General features: G+C 26.1%; 3 protein-coding genes across 3 annotated transcripts; 2 read left to right on the forward strand and 1 right to left on the reverse strand.

Annotated features, from left to right (window-relative positions):
* Positions 1-330: 330 nt before the first annotated feature.
* On the forward strand, positions 331-5,227 carry LOC127290497 (RUN domain-containing protein 1). Its single transcript, XM_051319088.1, has 9 exons — positions 331-813; positions 914-1,007; positions 1,088-1,249; positions 1,426-1,606; positions 1,711-1,805; positions 1,876-2,673; positions 2,736-2,833; positions 2,896-2,990; positions 3,110-5,227. The coding sequence occupies exons 1-9, from the start codon at positions 629-631 to the stop codon at positions 3,214-3,216; spliced, it is 1,815 nt and encodes a 604-aa protein (XP_051175045.1). The 5' UTR covers positions 331-628; the 3' UTR covers positions 3,217-5,227.
* Positions 5,228-6,208: 981 nt separating this feature from the next.
* LOC127290518 (tyrosine-protein kinase transmembrane receptor Ror2) lies at positions 6,209-10,511 on the reverse strand. The gene is made up of 6 exons (XM_051319139.1): positions 9,956-10,511; positions 9,684-9,874; positions 9,359-9,620; positions 9,042-9,284; positions 8,771-8,958; positions 6,209-8,711 (listed from the first exon to the last, which is right to left on the reverse strand). Exons 1-6 carry the CDS (start codon positions 10,014-10,016, stop codon positions 7,710-7,712), a joined length of 1,947 nt encoding a protein of 648 aa, XP_051175096.1. The 5' UTR covers positions 10,017-10,511; the 3' UTR covers positions 6,209-7,709.
* Positions 10,512-10,625: 114 nt separating this feature from the next.
* On the forward strand, positions 10,626-15,055 carry LOC127290543 (ubiquitin carboxyl-terminal hydrolase calypso). Its single transcript, XM_051319204.1, has 8 exons — positions 10,626-10,829; positions 10,941-11,155; positions 11,315-12,057; positions 12,173-12,306; positions 13,672-13,776; positions 13,877-14,193; positions 14,294-14,442; positions 14,524-15,055. The coding sequence occupies exons 1-8, from the start codon at positions 10,772-10,774 to the stop codon at positions 14,600-14,602; spliced, it is 1,800 nt and encodes a 599-aa protein (XP_051175161.1). The 5' UTR covers positions 10,626-10,771; the 3' UTR covers positions 14,603-15,055.
* Positions 15,056-15,281: the final 226 nt, after the last annotated feature.

A 15,281-nucleotide genomic window follows, 5' to 3' on the forward strand; every position in this document is an offset into this window, starting at 1 on the left:
AAGAACACCGAAAAGCTCAATCTAAGAAAATAAAACACTCGAAAAATAAAATAATATTAGCAAAGAATTCACTCTTTTGCATACACTCCTCTCTGCAACCGGTAGAATAATGAGGAAGAAATGGTTTTGGCGGGAGTTTGCTAGTAGCGCCGCACTTCCGGCAACCGGAAGTGAGCTTACTTGCCTGCCGTCTCTGAATTCACCTCATTGGTCGAAATAGCGCGCGCTTATTTAAAATAACTAAAATGCGCAGAATAGAATTTGTGAATGGAGCTTTAAAATTTCTAAGTGATGGTGGGAGATGAGAGTGATACAGTCACAAACAAAAGTAACAAATATCCGCACGTGCGCAGACGTTAATTATGGATTAAAAATTAATGACAGATGTCAAAAATTGTGATAATAGAAAAACATTTTTCATGGATAAAAGTGTATTTGAATTAACAATATAATAATGAAGGAGTTAAATAAGAAAAATCTCTTGAATTTAGAGTGGAGTTTTTCATGACAATTGTTTTATATAAAAAAAAAATTGAATTAGTCAATGAACAAGAATATTCTTAACCTGGTGGCGTATATTTTGATGGAATAAAATCTAAAAGAATTTAAAAAAAAATAAATATCAAAAATGATAGAACCAACAAACGAAATGTTAAAGTCCAATGAAAATGATGATTTTTATAATTCCGATGAAAGTGAAAAACCTTGTGGCGAAAGATGGGCTCCTGTTGGTGCCAATGATGGTGATGAATTTAAGGATGAATTTAAAGAGGTCTTTAAAGACGATTACAAGTATTATCATTCTATGGAAAAGTAAGTAAATTCTTTAAATTTCTCTTATATTCAAAGTATCTATTTTCCTAAATGAACATTTTGCTAATTCTTTTTTTTGTAATATATTTTACTCTCTTAGTTTGCCTTATGAATTGGAAAGGCTGAGAATTTTGGAAGAAGAACAAGAAACACTAAATTCGTCATTAATTGCATTAACTACTCATTTTGCTCAGGTATTCTGTTATTATATTATTTGTAATTTAAAAAATTGTATTTCAAAATTGTATTTAAAAATTAAAATTCAATTTTCAAGGTTCAATTTCGGCTTCGTCAAATTGTTGATGCACCAACTGAGAAAAAAGAAAGCTTGCTCAAAGAATTGGAAGAATTTGCATTTCGTGGTATTCCTGATGTTCCAAATAATCTAAAAATTAGTAGCAGCAGATCATCGACTCCTTCTTCTGATAGACAAAGTGTATGTAGATAAAAAAAAAAATATTGTTTTAAATTAAAAATTAATTCATTCAATTATATTTACAAATTTTGTTTTAAATTGAAATATTTTTTTAATTTATAAAAATTTCCATATTAAGAAATTTTGTGTTATTTAATTTTTACAAAAGTTTTTTTAATTATCAAAAATAATTGCAGAATTCGGGTGAATTGAAAGATAGTGAACTTGAATCGAAAATGGCACTGCAACGATCCAAACAAAAAGAATTAATAACCCAATTAAAAACACAACTTGAAGATTTGGAAAAATATGCATACGAAACGGGCGATGCCGATTTACCTCAAAGTGTTGTTCTTGAACGACAAAATATTGTCATCAGTAAGTAAATTTTTTTTAGTAATTTAGCAAAAAAAAAAAAAAAAAAAATTGATTAAAAATCCAATAAAGTGGAATAAAGTTTTAATTTGTGGATAATTTTTCAGATCATCTCAAGGAAAAATTAAACTTTGACGTTGATGATCTTTGTAAATTGCCACTCGATGATTTGAGATGGCAAGTTGACTGTGCAATTAGTCAGGTTTGTATGTTTTTTTTAAAAAATTTAAAAAAATGTTTCTCTATTTAAAAAAATATTTTACTCCTTTTAGATCGTCAGTCCATTAAAAATGAAAGAACAATTAGTGGGTCAATTAAAAACACAAATCGCAGATCTCGAACGATTCATCAATTATCTCCAAGGTGAAATTAGTACAGAAACATTAGCGTGCACTTGCGCTTGTCCAGTTCACACGCATGGAACAACAGCCGCCTCATCGTCAACAGCATCATTTTCTAAACAATCATCATTTCATAAGAAAACAATTGGCGATGATAAACAAACAGAGAGCTTAAATACAGTGCGTAAAGTTTTGATGCTTTTACATATGTACGTTTTATCTCAACTTGGCTGCAGTAGTGAAAGATCGAAACGTAATTTCAAAAAAAAGAATGTATGCAGTTGGCGCGATTTGCGAACACGACTTGATATTGCAGTGGAAAATATTCTCGAGTGTCTAGCTGAAAATTTACATCATCAACATCGTCATAATAATGAAGAATTTGTAAATGATGTAGAATATTCATCGGATTCGGATTCACCTATTTCGCAGAATAATATAAAAATTACTTCGGCGGTGAGAAAATATTTGGCTATTGCTATTCGTGATTTAATGCAACATGGATCGAGTATCGATGTTCATGTGAATAGTGTTGTACCATTTGTTGGATGCTTTCCACAAAGAAGTCAAAATAGTCCAGCGACTAGTAATTCTATGCACGCATGGCTAATTATTTTGAAATATTACGAAATTAAAAATGGACAACGTTATAATTCTGCGCCAGCACAAAAACTCTCACAAAGCTTTAATCTTGATCTCGTTGGAAGTAGGCCCGTCTCATCTAAGCAGGTGAGAAAAATAAAATAAAACTTATAAATGAAGAAAAAAATAATTTATTTTCCTTTTTTCAGAGTTTATTAGTAACCATCGGTAACATAATTGCATCTCACACTCCATATAAAAGAAGTTATGATACACATTTCAAGGCTTTCATCTGTGCATCATTGAAGTGAGTCAATTTTTAAATTTAGTTTAGCATAAATAAAAAATTACATTTTATCTCTATTTCAGCGCCAATAAACTAGTTGTGTGGTTAAAATTGATTCTGCAATGTCAATATTTATTAGAAAATCATTATATGTCTTGGAGTTATGTCATAAAAACTGGCAAGTATTTGAATGTAATCGACAATAATAATAATATTATTTATTTATATTTTATTTTTATTTAAAATACACTTAAATTTTTAATGTCAATTTATTTAATTATAAATATTTCTTCACAGGTTTTCAAGACGCTTTTCACACTCTCGATCGACTTACAAATCATAAATTTGATTTGCCCGTCGATTTGGCCATAAAACAATTTCAGAATATCAAAGATGCCTTCTAAAGAAAGAAAAACGTCCTTCTACAATTTTTGTTTAATTTACTAGTCAATCCACGTAAGTGATTCAATAATGACTGCTTTTTTTCTTTTTTTCTTTTGTATTCTATATTTTTTTGTCTCTTAAATACGTATATAAAAAAAGAAACATGCACAGTGCATATAAACAGAATAAAATATTTAACTTTCTGGAATATATTTATATAAATATATATATATATATATTACAAGTTGAGAATAATTACTTCGTATACATTCGAAGAAATATTTAAGAAAAAAAATGTTAATCAATGGGAAAAAATATGTATGACTTCGTATTTCTACTACTGAATCTCAACTTTTATTTTTACATGAAAAATGCTTCTATACTTTTGTTTAAGAGAAAGAACGAATAATTTTTTTTTTTAATTATTCCCTCCTTTAAAATTATTTTACTGGGAATGTTTTGAGAGACATGTTTTCTAATGAACAAAGTATTTCGTAGTTCGCTTTAGGTAGATTTTAATTATTCATATACAAAAAAAAGAACGAAAGTGCTTTAAGAATTTAATTAGTAAAAATTAGAAGAGTATTTATATTGCGTCTTGTTAAAAATTAATGATAATTTTTAATATCCCAATGTTTTTTGTGTCTGAATTTGAAATAGTGCAAAATTCAGACACTACATTTTTGATTAAAAAATGTAATGTTTCTCTATATTATATATATTTAAATTGTTTAATTTGTTTGTTAAGTTTTAAGACGTACTTATTGTCCAAAATCTAGTTATTGAAGAATCTATAGTGAATGTAAATTAAGTTATTAATTTTAATGAATTAGTAATATTATAATATGTATATTTATGCCAGTTTTAAATATTTTAAGTATTTTTAACATTTAATATTATTTTCTAACTTTGCTGATCTCTACGAACTCAATTTTTCAATGTAACTCGTAAAAAGAAAGCTAACTTTTTTGCAAAATGTAAACTTTTAATCACAAACTAAACAAATGTTACCAGTGTTGAATGTTCATAAAATACTTTTAAATGTTAATTTTCAAAATGACATTAAATTTAAACTAATGAAGTTTTTACAAAAGCTTTTGAATATATCATTAGTATTTATACGCGAGAGAATTTTAGGATATTTAAATTGAATTAGTTATTAAAAGCAAAAATAAAATTATTAATTGAAGCCAAAAATTAACGATAATAAGTATTTTTAGTTAAAAAAAATTGAATATTATTTCATTTTTTGTTTTATTTTACAATTACAAAAAAATCTACATATCCAAAGAAAAATATCGTTAAATTAAAGTCAAATATGATATTTTTATCAGTGAAATTAAAATCGTGTTTGCAATTTTTTTGATCAAGATTGTTTGTTTTCATTTATATTAATTTATTACAAAACAAGAATTATATATGACACTTGTTCTCATAGCACTTAAAAAACATGTAATAAATATTACACAAAAAATGTGTAAAATGAATCATATATAAATAAAAATAATATAAAACACAGTGTATAGTGATGTTATCAGGAACGATTAAAAATATTTTTGCAACAAATGTAGCAATAGTTTGCAAATATTATCGCATGATAAAGAGAATTATTTACTGTTTTTTGAAGGATTATATATAAAAGAAAATGTTTAAGTTTTCAAAGAAACTTGCATAAAAATTGTCTTCGTAATTTTATTAGCAATTTAATCTTCAATTTATATTAAAATTGAAAAAAATATTATCATTTCATTTAATAATAATTAGTCATATGCTTTCTAAGAATCGATATAGATTTTTATTTTTCGTTTAATAAAAAGCATGAAAAAAAATAATAGATGAAATGTTGAATTTTGGCTTTTATAATTTTATGATAAAGAGATGATCTCGAAATGGCTTTTAGGATAAATCGGACTGAACCGATACGTGTCAAATGCACGTTCTATGTACACATATAATCACCGAACCAAATATTTGTAATATAATTTTATTTTAAGGTGAAAATAAATTGTACCAAGATACAATAGCAATTAATTGATTGTTTTAATTAAATCATCACCAAATTTATTAATTAGAATTAATTTATAATTTTAGAGTCAAATAGAAAAGGATTAAACTAATTAATATTGAAAAAAATTATAGAAATTAAATATTAAGAATATAATAAATTAATATAGGTTTTAAATGCAAAAAAAACAGTTAATTATTATGAAAGTTTCCATTTATTTCATTGTAAAAAATGTACATCAGAATTCTATATTTTTTTCAGTTTCTTAACATTTATCGTCACAATAACTCATTATTTATCAGTATAATTTTAAAATCATTAATTTTAATAATGATTTTAATTAATAGAATTAAATCGTAAAAAAGTGATATTTTTTTAACAACTTAATATTTCGTTTATGACATGTCGTTGATCATTATATTTTAGGCCTTATTGATTAATTTAACTAATAAAAATAATTTTTTTTTTATAATTTATTGAAATACTTTGAAAGTACTTTTAATATATAATTATAATTTTTTTTATTATAAAAACATATCTAATTTTAAATGTTTGGTAATTGAATTTTTTTTCAAAATTTTGAGACTTGAATGTAAATTTAAAAAAATTAATTAATAATTTCCCTATTGATACATATTAAAAATTGTTTTCTAATTATATTTGACATTACACTTAATATATTAAATGTAAAGGACACATACATTTGTTTACGAGATTATTAAATAGTTTCCATTAAAACTTAGTTAATTATAATATTTTTTAACACAACAACACATATGTTTCAAGTAATTTAACAATAAAGTTATATCCAATTTGAAACTAATTTCAATGATAACAAATAATATTTAATAGAAATATATATCAATATAATTTAAATCGAAAGTTGTTATTTAAATTTTTATTAATATTACAAACTAATTAATAATAGTTAATTTAATTGTTTCAATTTGAAATAACTTTATTGAAATGCAAAATGTAATAGTAGGTAATATATTATAAATAATTTAATAATAATAATAATAATAATAATATAATAAAAATATTAATAATAATTAATTAAGATTCTTTTAGAATTCATATATTGTTTAACCAATAAACTTTATGGTAATTTTATAGTACCAACATAAAAATGGAAGTTTTTGACTTTTTAAAAAAAAATTGTTAGAGTTATTTACAAATATAGACTATTTTTCTTTTAAGAATCAAATCTATTTAGGTAAAAAATTATTGACTGGATTTTTTATAATATAAAAAAAAGAAGTATTTGAAAAATAGAGCTTTTTGGAAAAATAGTTTAAGGGTCCAGTTTTTTGTTTTCTTTCTTTTAAATAGAGATTCGACTAAATTCGTGATTTTACAGATTAACAATACTGTTGTGAGTTTCAGGTAATCTTAAGTTTTTTTTTATATATGTACTTGCATAACAAGGTTCTTAATAATATAATAGAATAATATAGATATATATCTGAATGTTACACACAGATTGATTATTTAACTAATTACAATTTTTTTTTTTTGTTGTTTATTGCATTTAATTAAAGAAACAATCTGCTTCTAATAATACTATTATTTTGCATTATAATATATATCAACGATGCTGACACCTAACAATTATGAAATATCATAAATGTAACATATTTAAATATACATTTAGCAGAAAGACAGCGAACACACATGCAATAACTTTAGCTTTAATAAAGTTTAGAGCCTTCGGAGAAAATTAAACATTTTATTTGTGTTTTGATAATTAAATAAGAATTCTTGAAAATAAAAAAAAATTTATTTAATTATCAAAAAACATTTTGTCAAACTAAAAAAATTATAATTAATAAGTACGAATTAAAGAGTAAAGCTTAAATTAATATAAAAGCTGTTTATATTTGACAGGTTTATCAATTTGTCAATTTTAGAAATAGGTTTTATAAATCTACATTTGATATTAATTTTACATGATATAATGATGTGGTGACTCTAAAAAAAACAGAAATCCCATTTTTTCAAAAAATCATCACCGAGATCTCGATTAGATATCATTTCAGTCTATTTTTGTCAAGTTAGAAAAAAAAATTTTCCAACTTTCTTTAGAAAAAAAAAAATTGTTAAAAATTACTTATTAAAAACAAATTAATAAGAAAAATGCATAAAATTTACAGCCACCAGCATTGAAAATGTTTATAAATAGGCAGTGCTTGAAAAACGATTGTTTATCAAAATATTTTCCAAAAACAATGATAATTGTGACGGATCATTTGCAGTCTTTTAGGGTAAAAAATATTATCATTTTTTTTCATCAGTTCTTGTCTCATTTTTGAGTTTAAAATATAATTTAGTGTTTAAATTAAAATTTAATTTTTGGATTCATTTATAAATTTAAACAAATAAATAGTTAAAATGAAAAATAAATTTAATTTATTTTTTAACGAAAATAAAAAATTACGATCCATTTTTTCCCTCGTATATCAATGACCAGAATTAATAAAATTATTCATTAAAAATTAAATTTTAATTTTAAACATGAATTCGTATAGGAAGATTTTCGGAAATATTTTCTGTTTCCATATCAGCTTTAATTGCTTCCAAAGTGAGGAAAATTTTTCGAAATTGAGGCCGTTCACATGGTCGTCTATTCCAGCATAATTTCATAAGTTCATAAATTGCAGGCGGTGTATTATCTGGACATTTGAGTACATTACCATCTTTAATATATTTTACAACTTCTTCATGTGACATTCCATAATATGGTTGAAGTGCAAAACTGAAAATTTCCCAAAGACAAACAGCAAATGCCCAAACGTCCGATTCAATTGTATATTTATTATAAAGAATACTTTCCAATGGCATCCAACGAATTGGAATTGCATCCTGCTCATCGCCCTTGTAATAATCTTGTAAATAAATTTTTTGCGATAGGCCAAAGTCAGCTATTTTCACCACCATTTGATCGTTAATTAAACAATTTCTCGTTGCTAAATCACGATGAACAAATTTTCTATCCGACAAATAAACCATTCCCGATGCAACTTGTCTTGCAATATTAATTAAATCCATATGCGATAAACGTGAATCAGTAAATGATCCATCGTTTTCAAAACTTCGAACAATATAATTTCCTGGTGAACAGGTGCGTAAAAATTCATTCAAATCACCACGGCCCATATATTCAAAAAGAAGACACATTGGCCGACCGATAGCACAAATTCCAAGAAGTTTCACAATATTTGGATGATCAAATTCAGAAAGTAAACACGCTTCACGTTCAAAGTCTGCCAAAAGATCGGTAGTTGCCTCGTCTTTAAGCATTTTTACTGCGACATTTGTAAATTCATCGCCTGGAATAAGACCCGGGGCTTTTGCTTGAAATACACGACCAAATGCACCTTGTCCCAAGTCTCTAATGTAAATAATATCGTTCCTTGGAAATTCAAGTTTCTCTAATTTTGGATTTAGCATCACTCCTGTTTTATGATATGCATCGTTGCTCGGCAATTTGTCAAGATCGATATTTATGTCCTAAAATTGAAATTATATTTGTAATTTCATTTTTAGAATTTAGAAAAATCAAATTTTACCTGATTTACAGTTGCATTATAACCATGATGACGTTTTCGCATTTTGTGACTTAACAATAAAGCAAGAGACGTTCCAAGAATCATTAAAAATCCAAGAAATGCAAGAGTAAGAATCACAGTTGGAGTGAAGAGTGTATCCATTATTAAATCATCGGGACCAATTTTTAGAATTTCATCCGTTGAATTATCTATAAGGAAATAGAAATTTCTTTTTTTTAATATACATTCATTAAAAATAATTTTCATTAAATTAATATAATGAAAAACTTACCACATTTGGGAATATTGCAATGTTGCCAACGAATTTTTGGATCATTGGTAAAGCACCAGGGCATCGGTTCATTTCCACCGACATTTCGACAATAATTTTCACCATCAACAATTTGTGGAAATACATTAGGAGGTCGATCGTGAGAATGTGGTTTCTGTGAACTCCATGGTTGACATTCAAGGCCCTCTTTTGTTTTATTTATTTTCCCCATATAAAATCGTCCATTATTTTCATAACAGTCATCTAAAAAATGTAAATCCAAAAAAAAATTTTTAATATAAAAATTGTAATTTGATTTTAAAAAAATTACAACTTACAAGTAATGAGATCTTCATTTATATCAGTCAAATGAACATTTGAGCATGTAACACGATCGTTACTTATTTTTGGAAGACTTTCACAATTTGGCAGTGAAAAATGACCTCGAGATCTAATAAAAATCCCCCTCTCTTTATTGTCCTCGATTAAGGCCCATTCGTTATAACAAAATTCATGACGAACGGCCATACAATCTTCATAACATAATGGTAAACCAATTGAATTACGACATTGTGGAAATGCATACAGACAGAGCATTTTCTGAAATTGTAAAATTAATCAATAATTATTTACATGGAAAAAAAATAAATTAAAAATATTTACCTCAGCTGCTGAACGGCATGGTTCGTTTAAATTTACTATTAATTCTTCCCATAGATTCATTGCTGTTTGTTCATTTAACAATCCACCGGGATTATCACGTGTATCATTAAACCATACTTTACCAATACCTGTAAGATATTTTTTGCAAACTTTGCCACTGTACGGTGCACAATAGCCTTGACTTTCATATTCTATAAAAACAAACAGATTATTAGAGCATTAATCATAAAAAAAAAAATGATAAAAAAATCGAATTGTCAATAATTACTTACTTTTCAAAGTAAATCCACAATGCAAAAGGCTGATCATCAAAATTATTGTCCTCAGCACCATGGTGCAAATTATTGTGTGTATATATTCTCACATAAACATTAAAAACTAAATAACATTAAGAATTTTCCCCGCAGAGAAAATTATTTGACAAAATATTGCTATACATCTAGTCACAATCAATTATATAGTCTTTATGAAGGTAACTCATGATTATAATTATAAAAAAAAAAAAAACACTAAATGATATTATTTCATCAGTCTTTTTATGTTTAAATTCATTCTTAACGTAGTACTTACTTAATAAGAAGAATTTATTTAATTAAATGTCTAATAAATAATGCGAATTTTAATGCAAAAAATCTGCATGAAATTGGAGGTTATGAACTAAAATTTCACTGTACTGCTTTAGAAAATATTTTCTAAATTTAATTTTTTATGAATTTAGTGATATTTTAATAATGTTTAAATTAAATGATTAATTGTTTAGTGTAAATTTCTTTATATAAAACTTGTTTAAAAGATATATATAAATTATAATAACACCTTTTTTCTTTTGTGTACAATTATTTTAAAGGCTAATTCACGTGTTTCAAACTGTTTTGATTGGATGTTGAAAATGGACAGCGTTGTAAATCCGCCTCAATTTAAACAGCTGTTGGGTCACGTGACCACTGTTTTCATTCAATATGGCAGCTATGGGTTGACAATGAAAAATGACAGAAAGTGTTTTAAAAATTAAAAAAGAAATGAAGAATTAAAAGTGATTTTTTAAATAAGTTTTCATGAATTCGTAAAATAGTGAAACTATTTACACAATGCCGGTCGATATTAATCGATTAACAGAGGGATGGCTGGAACTTGAAAGTGATCCAGGTAAAAAATTTTTTGACAGCTTCACATATTGATTAATTTGTTATATAAAGAAAAATAATAATTGTGTTTTTATTATTCAATTTTTTTGTTTAAAAATGCTATTTATTTCAGGACTTTTTACTCTTCTCTTGGAGGATTTTGGCGTGAAGGGAGTTCAAGTGGAAGAAATTTACGATCTTCAAAAATCATTAGAAGGTCCTGTTTATGGTTTTATTTTTCTTTTTCGATGGATTGAAGAGCGTCGATCACGTCGAAAAATTGTCGAACAAGATGAAAGTTTTGTTAAAGATGAGGATATTGTTAATAATATTTTTTTTGCACAACAGGTAAGAAGAAATTGATTTTTAGGTTATAAAAGTCTTTTTAATTATATATTGTAAAATCGTTTTCTTGTAAAATTTCTTTTCTTGTAATTTTAATATCAAATTTTGTATTAAAATAGAAAATAAAGTTTAAATCTAAATTGTTTTTATTTTAAAATTTAGGTAGTTCCAAATAGTTGTGCAACACATGCTCTATTATCGGTATTATTAAATTGTCCGAGTATTCATTTGGGTACGACATTGTCACGATTGAAAATGCACACATCAGGTATGTGTCCCGAGAATAAGGGCTGGGCAATTGGAAATACACCAGAATTGGCATGTGCACATAATTCACACGCAATGCCACAAGCTAAACGACGTCAAGATAAAAATACAGGTGTATCGACTGGTCGATTTACCGGTGAAGCTTTTCATTTTGTCAGTTATGTGCCGATAAATGGAAGATTATTTGAATTAGATGGTTTAAAGCCATATCCAATGGATCATGGTCCATGGAAGGAAGATGAAGAATGGACGGAACAATTTCGACGTGTAATAACCGATAGATTGGGAATGGCAACTGGTGAACAATTACAAGATATAAGATTTAATTTAATGGCAGTTGTTCCCGATCGTAGACTTGCAATTTCACATAAATTAACAATGCTCAAAACAAATAGGCAAATTGTACTTGAGGCATTGCAACAACTTGTGAAATTAAGTCATCCAGGCAGTGAGAAAGCATCATTGGAAAAAACGGAAAAAAATCATGAGAAAAAAGTGAAATTTGAAGGGGAAATTGTTATTACTAAAAGTGAAATTGATAACAATTCTATTCCAACTATTAGTGTTGAGCATTGTAACAATTTTGGAACTGATAACGAGGAGACGACAATTGTTACTACTACGAAAACTGAATCTGGGTATATAATTTCAATTTTTGATATTTATATTTCTAAATTTGAACTTTATTAAAATAACAAATTGTATTTAAAAATTAAATGTAAATTTGTTCGTAATTGAATTTTTATTTCACAGAGGTATGGAGAAAGTAGTGATGTGTGCTTTAGATTATGCTACCCCTCTTCAAATTCAAACATCTCCTGCTCACAGTTCCTCGAGTACAGATACATCTTCTGAAATTGGATCAGCTTTTAATTCTCCTACTCAAGGTGAAAAAAAAGATCGTAATTATTATTTTTTATTTGAATTTTTTGTTTGACAAAATTTTTCGACATATTCTTTGTCTCGTACATATTTTCTTTTCGGCGCAGAAAATTAAATTTTTCGGACACATCATACGAACCGATGCAAGATCCCTTGTTTTTCCATTATTTGAATAACATAAATAATAATGAGAACTTGAATTTGGATCAACAATGTTACCTATTGTTTTACATAAATTTTTCATCTCAATCAATGGTGAATTATTTTGATTATTTTTTTTAAAAATATTTTCCATCTCAGTAATATTTTTATTAATCACTGATTGATTTAAATTATCAATTATTGTCACTTTTTGTTTTTCTTCTTTTGTATTTGCAATTTTATATTTTGTTTCATTTCTCCTTGTTTTTTCGATTTCTTTTGTATTCTTTTTATTTACATCGTTATTTCGAATTATATAATTTGTGATGAAATAATTTAACAAAACAATATTATTAACAGTTATCTTTTTGTCAAATTTTGGAAAATTATTTGTTTCAATTGAATTATTTTTTTCTATTTTTTGATTAACTTCGTTTGTTGCGAAGAGGGAAAATTTTTGATTTAAAAAATTTGTCACTGGATTAATGTCTTTATTATCGAATGTTTCATCATTCAGAGAATAAGATGAGTCCAGCGTTTCACTGAGATCCAAATGATCGGAATTAAAGTCCAAATAATTTTTTATTGATTCACCGGTATTTTGTTTTTCTTTGAAATTAGTGTCACATGTCCAAGTTTCGCTTGGAAGAACGCAAATTCCTAAATATGACTCGAACATCTGGGAAAATTATGACCTCTTATAATTATTATTATTTATTATTATTATCTTATTATTTTTCATAAAAATTTTCGAAAGTAAAAATAAATGTATTTTTTCGTACCAAACCTTCGGAGCATTTAGATGGTATCCAGACGTATTCACCTGACGGTAAATTAACACAATTGTAGAATAAAGTACAATTTGTGGGATGAGATTTGCGTAATTCGGAACATTTTGAAATTATTAGCTTTAGGTGAATAAATAGAAAATAGAAAAATAATGCTTTCCGTAACATTGTTACGAACACGATACTAGTCGGTATTGAACTGAAAATATATTCGAGTTACGCGTTAATTTTCTTTATATGTACTTTTTCACAAGTTCTTTTACCAATACGCACATTTCTATTTACACTTGTTTAGTATAGTTCATTATTGACATCCATTTATACAGTTATATTTTAGCCTCCTTTTTTTTGAAAGGAGATCATTTAGACAGTGAAGCTTTTACTTAACTCAAGAAAGAAAGTTAAATAAAATTTTGTTTTTATTTTTTTTGGTTTATATAGCTTGGGGCTGGAACTCCGGGCAAAGCAGTCCAACTTCAACGAAAGATTTTAAGAAATTCGTCGTGATTCGTGTCGCTGGCGATGAAAAAAATGAAGCTGGTTTAAGTGAGTTAAATTTTCATATTTCTAATATAATTTTACAATTTTTCTTTAAAATTAATTTATTTTATCATTATTGATTAATAATTATTGTAATTTTTTTCAGGTCGTTCATTAGGTAATATAAACATAAATGGAAAAAGATTAGTCTCAGACAGTGGACATTTACACAAGAAAGTGTGTTTATCAGGAGAAGTAAGAATACCTCATGCTAGGGTGAAAACTAGTAATGGGGACACTGTTGTCGAGGAAAAGAAAGTGGAAAAAATTGACCCCAAACTGTGCTCGAAATATCCAGAACTTTTCGAGCCACATACATTTGCGCCAAAAGATCTTCTCGCACTGCTTAAGAATCTTGAACATGAAATTTCCATTTGCGAAACTAGTTTACGTGATGAAAACGATAAACGCAATAAATACAAAGTATTTACTTTTTCTTTTCTCAAGATTTTTTTTTATTTAATGTAATTTGGAATTATTTTTGATTAATTTATTAATTAACTTGGTTTTTTTATTTTTTTAGATTGACGACTGCAGGAGGACTCATAATTATGATGAATTCATTTGTACATTTCTTTCGATGTTAGCTCAACAGGGAAAACTTGCCGAGCTTGTACAACAGCATCTCACTTTGAAAAAACACACATCTGTATCGGTCAATCGAGTTCATAGGTTCGATTTTTATTTATTTAAAAAAGCAGTTTTTATTTCATTTTTTTAATGATATTTGAATTGATAAAATTATTTTTATAGATCTTCGAAAAAAACCGAAACTCGACCAAATTCATCGCGAAGACGTCGTGGCAGAACTAAATGCAAGAAACGAAAATAAGTGATTGATTTTTGGATTTGGATGAATATTACAAGAGGACATTGTGAGAAAAGACTTTTTTATTTAATTTTTTACTTCTTTTTTTCAAGTGAAAACAAAAGCATTACGTGGATCGTATTTGCTTAAATTGAACCCAGTGATCACACTGTTTTATTTGCGGAAATCTTATTTATTTAAGATTAAAATTTTTCTATTCTCATTTACATTATTAAATAGATTTTACGAAGTGACGTAAAATTTTTATCCGGTAAATATTTTTTTTTCTACTTGATACCAGTTTGACAATTAGATATTAGTTAGAAATTTTCTATTAATCGACAAATAAACTTTATAATTTAAGTTTTTCTTCTAATTTAAGTCATTCATCAATTTTCCAAGTGTTTCAATTAGATACTAAATTATATTTCCAGTTATAAAATATCAGAGTATTAAAGAAAATAATAATAATTGTAATATTTTGTTTTTCTTGCGATAAAAAAAAAATGACTTCTTTTTTATCCTTAATAATTAGTAGAAATGTATTTTTTATCTAATTCATTGGTTTTTTTTTATTTATCTCAGTTTCAAAATATTTTTATTTTATTTAAATTTTATTTCTAATATTGGAAAGTAAAAAAATAAAGAAAATTATAGGAATGAGGTTTTTTTTTTTAAAAAAGAAAAAATTCTTAATTATTGT

This window comes from Leptopilina boulardi, unplaced genomic scaffold (assembly GCF_019393585.1).
Source record: "Leptopilina boulardi isolate dan_hultmark-lab unplaced genomic scaffold, ZJU_Lbou_2.1 LbouV2_70, whole genome shotgun sequence".
Lineage (NCBI taxonomy): Eukaryota > Metazoa > Arthropoda > Insecta > Hymenoptera > Figitidae > Leptopilina > Leptopilina boulardi.